General features: G+C 37.0%; 1 protein-coding gene across 1 annotated transcript in view; it reads left to right on the forward strand.

Annotated features, from left to right (window-relative positions):
- CRISPLD1 (cysteine rich secretory protein LCCL domain containing 1) overlaps positions 1 to 9,279 on the forward strand; it is a 42,782-nt gene extending 33,503 nt beyond the window's left edge. Inside the window, exons 13-14 of the mRNA XM_009947002.2 lie at positions 7,270 to 7,400; positions 9,228 to 9,279. Coding sequence (XP_009945304.1) covers positions 7,270 to 7,400; positions 9,228 to 9,279 — 183 coding nt within the window. The remainder of the gene's footprint in view (positions 1 to 7,269; positions 7,401 to 9,227) is intronic.
- The last annotated feature ends 5,334 nt before the right edge of the window (positions 9,280 to 14,613 follow it).

Raw genomic sequence — 14,613 nt, forward strand, 5'->3', positions numbered from 1 at the left:
AGTAGTCTCTGGACCCGTATTTTCAATTTTTTATCAAAATTCCCACTGATTTGGTCAGTATTTGGTCAGTGTATACTCATTTAAACTATTGCTCTTTGGACCCTTATGCAAACATAACTTCTGTCAAATTAAACTAACAAAAAAAAATTATTCTGAAAATAAATATCAACAGTCTCATTATTCTGGATATTTCTTATCTGTGTAGATAGCTAAATTGCAGCAGGATTTTGATACATTTGTGTAAAGTACCTCACATTGTCATATTATTTTAACAGACTAATACTGCTGAGTTTTTTTGTTGTTTGTTCCCTAGGCAACTTTTTTCATGTCTTTTCTACATCATGTTTAGTTCTGAAGTGGGTAGAAAGAATGACAAGAGGTTCTCTTCTGTGCCACTCCTTTTGTCATCTCTCTATGGAGAAGCCAGGATGTAGTGGCAGAGACCACATGTTTGCCAGTCAACTCTGTGTTTTAACTGTCTATTAGCTGTCATAATGAATAGCATGGCAACCAGCTGGGTCAGATGATTTTCACTACTGTCCAGCACTTTGAAATGTGTGAAAATAGTATGCAAGTATTTATTCATCGTTATTTTGAAACTAACTAACATCTATTAGCTTACCTGGGTAACTTGTCCTGAAAACACTCTTCTCTGTAAGTAGTGTACATGTGTGAGAAATACTTCCAGTTCAGGAAGATAATTGATTTGTGCATGTGGAACTGGGCCCTTAATGTGTATAAGAGGGGCAGTGAAAAGAGATTCAATCAAATTCCGTTTTGTGGAAGACTATTTTCTTTCAGTTCTGTGGTTGCAATCACACGGTACAGCCAAAGTTTCCCAGTGAGTTAGAAAAGACTTTGTTGTAGGAGAAAGACCCATTGCTGTTTAACTTACACAGAACATCTTAAGAGTCCGTACTTGCTTTGGTTGGAGAAATCCTAGCTAACTTTAAATAGTGTTATAGAGTTAAGCTTTAAAATTATTTTAGATGTATTCATTATTCATCTCCATTGTATAGAAATGTGTGCAGCCATACTGCTTTTAGGAAAAAAAGGACATAAATACAGGTAAGAAACCAGGGATGGGAGTTGTCTTACCAACTTCAGATGCTGTCAGGATGGATACCTACACTGAAGGTGCTTGTTCTAGGTTTTGTTTGTAGTAGTTTGTAGTGCATACAGTATGGTGGTAAAGGACATAAAATGGCATCTGCAGAGCAGAATTTTTGACCTTTTCAGAGTGTCTACCACAGTGTGAGATGTCTATTCCTCTCCATTTCCTATAGAAGGATCCTAGGGCATCTAGCTCAGATGTAGACAGATGTTTCCTACCTATATTTGTACAAATGTTCCCATCGGTGGTGTCAGCATTATACAATTTTCTACAGTGTTCCTTTGTTGCTATCACTTAAATTATTTTAAAACTAAGATAATTTTTATTGAAACTTTCACTAAATAATATGATTGGGTATTTTGTGCATTATAATATATTACTGAACTAGTTTCAGGTGAAGTATTTATAGAGAATAATCTGTTTAGTAAGTGCATCCTCTTTTGCAGTTTTTCATGTATTCAGACAGACTTGTTCATAGATACAGAGCATCCATTTACCTGCTTGTCATAGCATATGTATTTGAAATTGCAGTCTGTGATCTACTTGGTTGATTCCACAAAACAAATGGGGTTTTTGTGACATTCCTGCAAATTCTTTTGTTTTGAAAATGCATATATAAGTATGTGGATGTAGGCAGATATGCACATGACTTATTTATTTGCACAACTGCTTAGGCCACTTGCATTCAGTAAATGAAGAAGATTTTAAGAAGAGATATTAAGAGACAAAAGCAAATAACATTAATAGACATAATTAATGCAAAAAATATATGTTTACACAACCATTTTTGTAGTATTCATGAGAATCTAGTTAAACCTTTCCTGTTCTGGCTTTGGTCTGATCAGACATTCATTCTTAAACTCATTTCATAGTTTACAGTGACTCCTTTTCCCCCCTTATCCTGGGAAGGGTTGTTCCCTGGTTTATTGGTAGTGCACCACAGAATTTTTACCCTTTTTTCCTCCTATTCTTTTTTTCCTTTGACATTGCAATGACTGTCCCTAACTTGACGGAAACAAAACCCCCCATTATTTCATCCTCTATTCTTCCAGTCTGCTAGCTATTGCCTCTTTGTCTGTGGCAGATAAATCACAGCCAGCATCTATAAACTTATGTTTGTGGGGAGTTTTCATGTAATATCCAGCCCTCTGTGCTCTATACCATCTATTTTTTAGTTTATCTCCTTTGTTTCACTTGTCTTGAGGTAGATTGCAAACTCTTTAAAACAAAAGTATCTCTTATCCTGAGTTTATGGTACAATTTGTTTATTTTCTGAATAGAGCTATTATAGTGTGACTAAGAACCGTAGTATGTGTCGTTCTCGGCAGACAGAAGTACAAATTATTCTTCATATGGCCGAAAACACATCGTCCCGTTTGTGCTTTGTGTGCCTGCTGGCCCACAAACGCTGCTAAGAGTTTCCACATGGCAATGTGGGAGACCAGGAAAAAAAGAAAGTTTCCTCCTATCTTGTGCTGAATAGTTCGTTCCACCTTTCAAATTCGGTTAATCCATTTTGTCTCAAACCTTTGGAATCTTATTTCTGGAATTTCAGAATCGTGTCATGTTGACAAGCACTTTAACAATATCTGTATTTTTAAAGCACTTTTCATATTACCTCATTAATGAAATAAAATAAAAAACTTCCCAAGAACTGAATCATGTCAGGCCCATTGTGGTTGTCTGAACTCTGTTGGAGATGATCTTGCAGCACCTGCCTGTACAGAGATTGTCCTTTGTTGCTGTTAGCACCTGAATTATCAAGGTACCAAAATAACAAACTTTTTAATACAGAGATGGAGAGGCTACAATAGTTCAGTTGAAAATTCTTTCACTTGCAGGTTTTTTATGTAAAATTTTATTTTAATGGACACACCTTGGATGTGTATATGGTAGAAGTTATTAACATCATTCCAATTGCCTTATGAGTATTTATGAAGAGATTAAGGTTTGTATTTATCCTGTTGTTTTCACAGGAGGAAACATTCTACCAAAGACAACCTCTTACCACTAGTGACTCTACGTTATGGGTGTTGACTGAGCAATTCTGCAAAAAAATTGAGCCTCCTTTTGGGGGCTAGAGATCAGCAATGGGTTTTTATCTAAAGAATTTGAATTGTGTGATTTCATACTATCTGAGGACTTTGGCCATATTAATTTTTGTTTCTGTTAACCATACATGGAAATATTTCCCTGATATTTGTGCAAAAGTACTTCTAATTCTCTGCTGTGGTAAAATCTAAACAGTATGATGTAAAAAAGCTATTAAATAGTTCTATAGTCCTGTGATGGTCAGGGAGAGATCCTTGTGGGGTTAAAATGCCTTTGCAGAGTACTGCTATGCTGTGGCGGGTATTTGGTATTTTGCAGAGTGGCTGAAGAAGGAAAATAATGAAGCAGCTTGGTAGTCAGATTCAATGACCTGTTAAATACTAACAAATTTCAGAGTTTTCACAGGGCAGCAATAAAGCGGGTTCATATAATGCTGTATGAAATGTTTATGTTAACATAAAAATTTTGCCTTATATATCATTTGGAGTGAATTCATCAAAATGAAAGAAACAAACCCAAATATCTGATGAAGACTTCCAGAAAGTGATAAAAGGCTGCAAATGTAAAATACTAATAATATCTGTGGTAAAACTAAGCATGAAATCCTGTTCTGCTTAAATTTAACAGGAGGATCGCCTTAACAGTTCAAGAAAGTGTGATCGGGATGACATAACATTATTAAGTATAGGCAATATTATGGCATTTGTACTGGAATCTGATTCCATTTAGATGAAGGTTGACAAGCCAATGAGAAGTTCTTGAAAGATCAAAGCAGATAATACTTTTATCAAAAAATTATATTCTGTATATATTGATAAAATGATATGCATTTATTCATATCTGTTCTTATAAGCTAGTTCATAATTATGAATTTATACAAATTTAATTATTCATGTGTTCAAAAAGTATGCACATTTGATCTCCAATCTCATTTGGAAAGCAGCATCAGAATAGTTTATTTTTCACCTGAAAATAGCCTCTGAGTTGGCCTCATCAACCCCATTCTTCTGACTTCTTTTTCACATATCAGATATAAGCATCTTGCCTTTAGCTTTGAAATGTGCATTAGCCCAGACATACTTCGTTGATCCAGTAACCAATTGTGGTACCAACCCTAACAATGACCCCATCCTGTACTGAAAATTGTTTCTAACAAGTAGTCAGCCTCTTCTGTCAAAATCTCCATCCTTGACTTTTCCTTTCTTTTTTACTTGACTAGAAACTTCCAGATAACATTGGATCAGCTAGTGTTTTAGCTACCCTGAAACATAATTAAAAAGGTGTCTACCTATCTAATGACGTACACGAAGTGTAGCCTTTTGGTTACTATTACAGAGGTGACAAACTTATCTTTCTTTTCCCCAACCCTACCTTTCGCCTTTTTTACATCTCCAATGTGAACTGCAAACAAAGTTGCTACTGTATTATAGTACTAGTAATTAAGTGTTCTTCTAGTTCTTCACTGTAGTTAATTGCTGGTAAACATCATCTTTTGTTTCTTTAGACTGTAATCCTGTATTGCAGAGGCCATTTTTCTCTCTGTATATTTGAAATTGCACATGATCAGTCTGATCTTTACTTACTTCCATAGTATGAGTACATAACGGGTGCTATAATCCTAAAAATAAGGCAACTACTGGTGTTCAGGATATGACAAAAGTCTTGCAGCCTTGGGAGGAGAAGAAAAACTACAGAGTAGCATAAATGGCATCCCTTCTAGCATGTTCAAAAACTGCATCCAGCAGCGTGAAGAGAAAAACTCTAAAGCACCTTTGCAAAAGAGTCTTTGCATGAACAATTTCAAATCTTTACTCCTAGAAATATTGTAACATTAAAAGACAAGCTATATAACAGTGAAACTGTTAAGTTCTGTGCTTGGAATGAGAGTAGGAAAATCATTGCTATGTTAAACTCCTGATTTTAATATAGCATTGAGATTACAAAATAGCTACAGTAACAGATATAATTTATTACAATTATAACTGGAAGAAATGCAATTCTTGTTTAAATAATGCTCTGTTTGACTTGCTATTGATATTTATATTGGCTAAGTTTTTAAGGTTGGTTGTGGAGAGACCTATTGCAGTGAAGACTTTTTCCACAAAGCAACTTGGCTTTAAGTGGAGATTCGCTGTAGCTGGAACTACACTTTGCTGTGCTGTGTGTTGAAGTTTGGGACCTACATTCTGGGGTATATAAGAAGTGTCATTCTTCTGGTGATTAGTTTTAAAATGCTGAAAGAGTAGTAGGGGACTGCATGTTTAAATGAATTATTTAAATTAATATTATCAAGATTGTCACTGAGTAATCCTTCTGTGGATATTATTTATGCCACATAGGTTCGTGAGAGGACTTAGAGGCCTGAGAGTGTATGTTTCACTCAGGTTAAACTGCTGTTAACTTCACAGAGAGTTTTCATAGAATCACAGAATACCAGGTTGGAAGGGACCTCAAGGATCATCTGGTCCAACCTGTCTTGGCAAAAGCACGGTCTAGACAAGAGGTTCCAGCACCCTGTCCAGCTGAATCTTAAAAGTGTCCAATGCTGGGGAGTCCACCACTTCCCTGGACACATTATTCCAATGGCTAATTGTTCTCATGGTGAAAAATTTTCCTCTTGTGTCCAGTCGGAATCTCCCCAGGAGTAACTTGTACCCATTAACCCTCATCTTTTCCATAGTACTCCTTGTGAAAAGGCAGTCTCCATCTTCTTTGTAGTTACCCTTTAAATACTGGAACATGATGATAAGGTCTCTGCTGAGCCTTCTTTTCTCAAGGCTGAACAGACCCTGTTCCCTCAGCCTTTCCTCATACAGCAGGCTTCTCAGTCCTTTGATCATCTTTGTGGCCCTTCTCTGGACCCTCTCCAGCCTGTCCACAGCTTTTTTTGTACAGCGGGGACCAAAACTGAGCACAGTATTGCAGGTGTGGCCTGACAAGCACTGAGTATAATGACTTCTTTGTCTCTGCTGGTGATGCCCTTGTTGATGCAACCTAGCGTCCTGTTGCTTTCTTTGCCACTACAGCACACTGTTCGCTCACATTGAGCTTGTTGTCCACCAGGACCCCCAGGTGCCTTTCCACAGAGCTGCTCCCAGCCTGTGCTGCACTCCTGGATGATGTGTTCCCAGGTGCAAGACCTGACACATCTCCTTGTTGAACTTCATCAGGTTCTTGTTACCCGACTCTTCCAGCCTATCAAGGTCTTCCTGTGGGGTGGCTCTCATCATCTAAAGGGTGTTTGCATGAACCTGGATTTTTGTTCTTGAGACCTGGGGCCCAATAGTGCTGTGTAATTTTACCTGCATAAGTCTATGGAATTAGATCCTGATTTAAAAATTATTCTTTTGAAGCAATTGGAGAGTCTTTAAGTCCTAACTCTATTTCCTCACTCAGAATTGGGGAGCTAAAGCCATTAGTCTGCCATTAATCAACTGTCATAGCTAAGGAATGATTTTAGACCTCTATCTTCTGTTCAGTGCTTACACTATACCTTTAATCTAATTTGCTTCTAGTATTTGTCCATACCTGGATAGGAAATTGTGATGTTCCCTTCGAATATGGATCATTTCACTGCTGTTTGAGGCTTTGCACCTAGAGATGGAATTACTGCAGTCTATATGTTACCTTTGGGGTAGGACATCCTCCTAGAAACGTGTGACTGCAGTGTGTGTTTGCTGTTCTGCAGTTCCTCTGTTGGGCTCTGGCTGGTGATTAATCTGCATCTCCTGATCCATAATAATTGACTAAGGTTTGGGTTTTACTATCTCTCTGTTGTTGAAGTGAAAGCTCATAGAGCCTTTCATTTTGAAAGGCTCAAGAATTGAAACATGTTCCTGATCTTTGAACTGAAATAGCCTGAAATAAATTATTTTAGGGTTATGCTGCAGGACACCTTTGAAGACACAGTGTCTATATTCCTATGAACTGGCCTAATTCCTGTGAAACAGATTTAAGTACTCTAAGATTAATAAAATTATTAATGCAATAAATGTATTTACTTTATATTTCCTAGAATTTGGTTTAAATGTCTTTATGAGTTTTCTTCTAAACAATTTTGAAAATGAGTGAATGAAAACTAATTTTTTCTCATTCTTTCTTAGATATCCAGTATCTGTCGGGCAGCAGTACATGCTGGTGTAGTGCGCAACCAGGGCGGTTATGTTGATGTTATGCCAGTAGACAAAAGAAAGGTGTACGTTGCTTCCTTTCAAAATGGGATATATTCAGAAAGGTACAGAGCCCAGCTTCAAAGATCACACTTTACCCTTCACCTCTAAGATTTACAGTCTTGCATTGTGTCTTATTTGTACATGGAGCAGTGCTAGAAACCAAACAAACAGGCCAATGTGGGTGATTTGCAGAGCTTGTGTAACAGCTGTGGTGACTTTGGAGAAGCTGTGGTACCAGAGCTGCCTGCCTCCTCTAAGCTCATAAATCATTACTCTAAAAAGCTGCTTATGAAATAAAATAACCCTCTTGTTTATTTTGCTGGTTCTTTTGCAACTAACACAATATTTGATACGAAAATTGCCTTTTCTTTCTTTAGGGTTTTTTTAAAAATAACATTAGTGATTTATTCTGTCGAAGTTAGAGAGTCTGCAGTAGGTGGGGCAGGTTCATTGGTTCATGATTAAATGTTTGTTGCTGATTTATGTGGTATTGAACCAGTGAGCCTGGATCATAAAGAATATTCACAAACATTAAAATTCTTAATCATTAAAACATATTTTAAATTTTTTCTGAGTGGTTTGACTATTTTTAACAGTTTTCCTGAAAGACATGGAGTTGCTGTGAAAGTTCATTTAGGTGTATTCAGTGTATTCGTGCATTCTGTGATAACACATGGCTGCACGTTGCAGATTAAATTTAATCCCTGAAAGAAGAGTTCTCCAGGTTGTAAAGGAAGAAAGAGGAATTACCTTTAAAAAAGTCTTTAACTGGTAAAGCTAAGAATGATTGTTACCTCTAAAACTATAGGCTTTCCAAGAAGTTGCTGTGGGGAAACACCTCCAAAAGTTTCTGTAGAGAACTTGGAAGTAGGAAAAGATAGAGTATTTTTTTGTATTTTTAATGAGGGGTGAGGGGATGTCTTGCCTCTTTCCCACAAACCTGGAAACTTGTAAAATGCAGACTTCCTTTGCTTAATGAGTGACTTAGTTTACATATTCTTTGGCCTTTCCCCATGACCATCCAGATCCCTCAAAGAGTGCTTCCTTACTGACATTTCTGTTCTCCACATCAGTCTCCTCATTGAGTAGTGATGTAGCCAGGAGAAATGTTGCAAATTTAATCATTATTTGTACTTTACAGTCTTGGTTGAAGTTTGGAAGGTCAGTGGTTTGGAAAACAGTCCCATGCAAGTTTTCTGTGAAGCAGCAGATGACGGATTGTGCCCTTCCTTACTTTCACCTCCGTTTCCCTTTCCTTCCCAGATATGCCTCAGACAGGGTTCGCAAAAGGGAAGACGATGGGACCATTAAATATAACATTCTAGTTCAATTTATATGACGAAAATATTTATTCTAACAAAATTTCATTGCAGTTGGGTATTTTTGTTTTATTTCTTTTGAAGCCAGATATTTATCCATTCAGAAGGCATTTCCTTTGTTTTTGTAAAGTATTAATTCTTTTTAGAAATCTGTTCTTCAGCATATAAGCAACTAACAAACAAGTGATCTCCTGGGTCTGCAAGTTCTCTCTGAGTATAGTTCATAGAATAGTGAGCATAAAATGCATGCTTTCTCTTTTTCCTAAAAACTTTTTTTAGTATTTTGCTTCAATAGAACTTTATTCTCTAAACCAGAATCCTTCATCACAAACGATTACTTGAGTTTCTTTATGTTATGATTTGTTCTTAAGCTGCTTGGAAGAAAAATTAATCTGAAATTTATGTAATATTTATTTATTTAGCTAAGATATTAAAAAATATCTTAGCTAAAATTATGGGTAGTCACAGGAAGAGTCGCGGGATCCTAGAATTGTATTTAATGATTCAAAAAAGTTGTCATTGGAGTGCTGCATTTTTAAAAATAACATCAGGAATGTTTTTATGTTTCAGTTTGCAGAATCCTCCAGGAAGCAAGGCATTCAGAGTATTTGCTGTTGTTTGAGTCCAGTAAGTAAAACGTAAAACAGGCAAGTGAAACCAGAGCACTTGGAAGAGAATAATAAAGGCCATTTCTTACAATTCCTAAAATTTGTATAAAGCTGTAACATTATTGTACAGAAGATATATACTGCTTTGCACCAAAAAGTTTGGATTACGTATATATCTTAATGAAAAAAATCTGTAAAAGTAAACATGGGAGAAAAATTCATTTGAAAACCTATAATGATATATAACAATATTTTGAATCCTGTGTTAAATATTGCTATATTTTCTTAGCAGTTACTCCTATACAGTTAATTCAAAGCTCATAAATGTTCTTTGTTTTCTTCATCTGAATATATTATTGTATGGTGCTTTATATATGCCACTAACAGTAACCTTAAAACTATACCATAGGGAGGCCTGAGTTTTTATTTCAAATGTACATAAAAGAAGCCATCCCAATAATTCAATATAAAAAAATCATGCCTTAAAGTAAAATAAAAATATATGTAACTTTTTGATGATTTACAGTAGCAGTAGCCATGCAAGCATAAATGAGGAGCTAGAATGTTTTAAATCTCGCACTAATCGTAACAAGTACAAATACCTATTTTGAAATAAAATGGAAACTATAAAATACAAGGAAGTCCTGGGTCATAGTAGCATGTTTTCCCCTAAAGAAATATTTTTAAGAGACTGGGCCTTCATGTTTATTATTTCTTAAATAAGTTAATAAAATGTTTATTGGATGCTGCTAAGCTCTTTAGTTCAAATAACCAGTTCATTATCGCCCAGTCCTTCATGGATATTCAGCTATCTTGGGATGGATGAGTGTGGGACACATATATAAACTTGAAGGATCTGAGAAAATTTTTGTATTGAGAAGTGGAGTAACCTGAAATCAAGGTATAAGCCATCAGTTCTACAATGCAGTTCTGCACGTATATATGCTTTATTTTTGCCATTTGACTCCTTCAATATACCTAGATTGGGTTTCAGCAAAAACGTAGAATTGTACACATACATAAAAATTTGCAAGCTTGACGCCTTAAGCTGTACATGGTATCCGTATACTATACATTAATATGAGGGTAAATGTTAAAAAAACCCCAAACCTTAAAGAAAATGGTAACAAAGGCTAACCTTGCTCCTCATGACCTGGCAAATACTCCTGCAGGCCAGGAAGTATAGTGGTACGGAGCCCAGTGACAATGATGTTGTTTGTTGCTTCACCATTTTTAAAAATTCGTTTATGGTGAACAGCCTTGTGCATTAATTTTACCATATTATGGTATATGAAGAACATGTAGTGGTGATACTATGTTTCTTTCTATGAAAAGTATATTGGTGCTTTAAGACTGAAAAGCTGTTAAACTTTATTTTTGTTGTATTTTGTTTCTGTTGTTGAATTTGTTTCCTTCCAACTTGTAAACGTATTCATATTCTTCATATTTCAGAATACTATATTCTGCCTTCTGTTTTGCTACGTATACTACCTCATGTAGTTAGGCAAGCTTTGTTAGGTTTTTAATCTGTTTTGAATAAAATTAATTGACATAGTAAGAGTACCTTTGACAGCCTTTATTTTTTAATTTTGTCCTGCCTCAAGAAGAAAATAACAACAGACACACAAAATTTACTTTCTTTGCTTTGTTTTTTCTGACCTAATCATTGCATGTGTAGGACCAAAGCAACCACCTTGTATTCAGTCCAACTCTTTGCTATTGTGGTAGATGTTTCTAGTGCAAATGTTCCTAGCTACATTTGTTTGGAACAAGCAGATTTTTGTGTTACACCTGTTTTTGCCTCATAAGACTAATGGTCAACTTGGGAGTTCCATTTGGGAAATCTGTTTAATTGATGAGGGAGAAAAAAAGTCTGTGTAACCCCTTTTTTTGCGTTTAGTGGTAGGGGGCCGTTGAAAGAAGCTTTATAGCGCTGTTGCAATACTGGCATTAACCATTTTTCAGAATTGGAAACCAAAGTGTAAGAAGACTTTGACTGTGATGGAACTCAAGCCCAAAGGCTTGAGATAGACTTGTGCCTCCTTTTCTTAAAAGCACCAAAGCACTAACACTGAAAGGCCTCCTGCTGCTACAACCTACTGCTGGGGTTATCAGAACATAAAATGGAGTAAGGCCACTTCTGAAATAAAGGACACACAGAACTGCGGAGGGACACATTTGGAATAAAACGGTGTGAATGCAACTGTAGTGTCCCTTTCCCCACAGGCAGGACGCTTACTTGCAGCTTGGCCTTGCCATCCAGTAGCTCTCCCTGTCCCCTGCCTGGCCCATTATCCGCAGCAGTTGCCTCAGGAGCCTGTGGGAAGCCTAGTGGGTGCTGCGGGGCCTGAGGGGTTAGCTGGCTCCCTGCTCTGCTGACCAGACAGTAGGATGAACCCCTTCCTTTGGGCACTGCAGAGCCTGGGGTGAGGGAAAGAACAGGGCAGTCACACCTTCAGTCGTCACCACAACTTCCTCACTTTGAGTAGATGGGTGATTGGAGTTGCCTGTGGAAACACAGTTGGCACACCGAATTTCTGCCTCTTTCTTCCATTTGTTCCTGACATCTTTTTTCATTTTCTGCATATCTTGGGTTCTCCTCTCTCCCCTCAGGAAAGTCCAACCTACATTTCTGCATACGTTTGCTGAGGATTCATGTGCAAGGGGGCAGGGGTGGACCCTTGGTGCCATAACAAAGTTAGTGCATGGTGGGAGGAGAACTGGGAGCTACCTTCAGCGTGCGTGAATGGTTGCTGTGAGCAGCTCTATTATCCTACACAGTGACAAGAAGAAGGGGAGATGCGTAACTCCTCACCTTATCTGTTGCATAAACTTTGGAGTCATGTTGCTTTTCCACATACATTGTTTCTATCCTGTTACAATATAAACATTCCAGCTAACGTTGGCTTTTTGAGTTCTCTTCTGCATTTACTGTAAGTAATGAGTCAATGAGTACACATTTCCAAGCAGCTGTAGAGTGGGAGCTACACATTGGTATTTTTGTCTGCACCAGAAGCAACTGGATGCCAGATGGTCACAACGGATTCACAGAAAGCCAAATGAGTAACTAGCAGTATCAGAAAACTTGCTGTAGCCTAATGGGAAAATACAGAACAAAGTCAACTTTTAAATGCTGAAGAATTGTTTGGTTAAGCCAGCAGTTACAAAATTATGTTCTCAACTTGAAATAAAAAGAAGGGATAATCAATAAGAAAGTGAAGCTTAATTCGTGCTTTTCTTAATGTTTGCCTTGCCTCCCAGGGAAGACCTACAACTAGCCAACAAGAACTTTTACAACTGATACATAATAATCCTCTGCCAAAAAAAAAAAAAATATCTGCCATTTATGATTTTGAAAGGGCTAAAATACCAAGAAATGTAAACCCACCAATTACAGTAGGCCCTTAAAAGCATATGTGAAGCAGGGAAGAGTACTTTTGAACTTTTTCCCATGATCCTGTGGCATTTCCCATTACGACTTGCTGCATGAGGAATGTTTCAAAATAAAAGCCTGGGAATCATTTGGAGAGGAGTCAAGTATTTGTTGCGTGCAGTGCACTTGCTGGTGAACTTTTCAGTAAGGATCAATTGAGGCATTTCTCTGCTAAGCTGCAACCCTTCCAGCTGGTAATTTCATAACTAAACAAGAGTAGTTAGTCTGAAAGAAAGTGGTCAGACTCAAACAGATAATTCTTTAAGTCTGTCACCATTTTGATAGCTTATATGAGGATACTTTAGTTTTAGGGACTTGGGACCCATGCTCGTATCAGTAGACAGCTCGTAGTACTAGCTGGACATAAACTAAGGAAACTAAGAAACGTTTCCTTAACTTTGTGGATACTGAGGAGTTTTAGAGAGTTTACAGACTCCCTTGTGTCTGTTTTCTGCATAGGGGCCAGTCTGATCTAGAAATTATACACAAAGCGTTTTTGGAACCAAGCCTGCAACACAGGCTGGGGTAACGTGCATGTAAGTTTACAGGTTTCTAACTGATGAAGTACTCAGTTTCAAGTTTTATATAAATATCATGCTGTCGATTCTCAGCAGATTTAAAAGAAGGAAAGTAACATCAGCTTTTTTGTGTGTATCAATATATATGCTCAGGAAAATGCACAGCACTTTACTTTATATGGCAGCAATGTAACCAAGTTCCTCACATAAACAGGGTCTTCTGTGTGGCAATCGCTTTTGAAGTGCGTTTTGAATTTGGCTTAAAACTCAGATAACCCAGCTTCCTGTGAATACACAAGGGGAGGTTTATTTCCTGCAATTTCTGTAGTCATACAAAGGGTCAGGTTTAGAAATGTAAATAGTTGGAAGTTAACAAAGATTATTCATACAGTGCAATATTCTGTTCAGAAATTTATATGAATGCTGTATGAAATACTGTACTGTCACACTTCTATATCTTAAGGCTTTTTATAGCATCTGTGAAACTCCAGGGAATTATACAACGAATGAAAACCCTGTAGAATTTTGTTTCATTCAGTGTATAATATGCATCTTACAGAGCTTTAGATATACAAGTGATAGCATACTTTAGTATTCAGAAAAATGCATATGATTTTATAAAGACATACATTTTGCATATGGGGAAAGAAGCTGTGCTGTCAGCCTTAGCTTTAGTCTGTCTTTGCTGTCAGGAATAAATGGTGGAAATAGTATTTCACTATTGATATTATTGTTTTTAAATGAGAAGTCATTGTCATGTACTAGGGGGCTGTGACAGTACAGTAAAATGTGATCCCTGCTCCATGTTAATGTAGGATGATAATGTGACACCTGGAATTTGCCATCAGCTGTTCAATGGTCTGTGTTAAATGTCTTGTTCATCTTAGCCTGTTTGCTAGGAGACAGATGCCTACATCATTAACCGTCACAGCACTTTACAAAATGTACTAATAATAAGTCGTAAATTTTCAGAAGCTAGCAGAAGCCCCCCAGTCAGACCAGCTCAATATAATAAAGCACAGGAAAATATGAGAGATCAAAGGAGGAGAGTAAAGAACACGCAAACAAAACAGCTAGTCATGATACTCCGTGTCCTACTATCCACATTGATTTCTACAATAATTACCCTAGTTATTCAATTCAGTATCTGTCCTCAGCGCTGTATCCAATATTGGTTTTGTCTTTACTAACAATGGTGTGAGTGTCTGAAGGCTAGCAGCAAAGTTGGTGGTGAAGAACTGAGATACACTGGCCAAACAACATGAATAAGTTTTCAATACTGTGTCTTCTAACAGGCACACAAAAGACTTCAGTTGCCAATGGCAATAACTCAGGCTTTTAAATTCACTAATTTAATTTAAAGCATAAGCATTATAACAAAATAAAAATGTCAGCAC

Source organism: Leptosomus discolor, chromosome 5 (genome assembly GCF_034619465.1).
Source record: "Leptosomus discolor isolate bLepDis1 chromosome 5, bLepDis1.hap2, whole genome shotgun sequence".
In the NCBI taxonomy this organism is placed as follows: domain Eukaryota; kingdom Metazoa; phylum Chordata; class Aves; order Leptosomiformes; family Leptosomidae; genus Leptosomus; species Leptosomus discolor.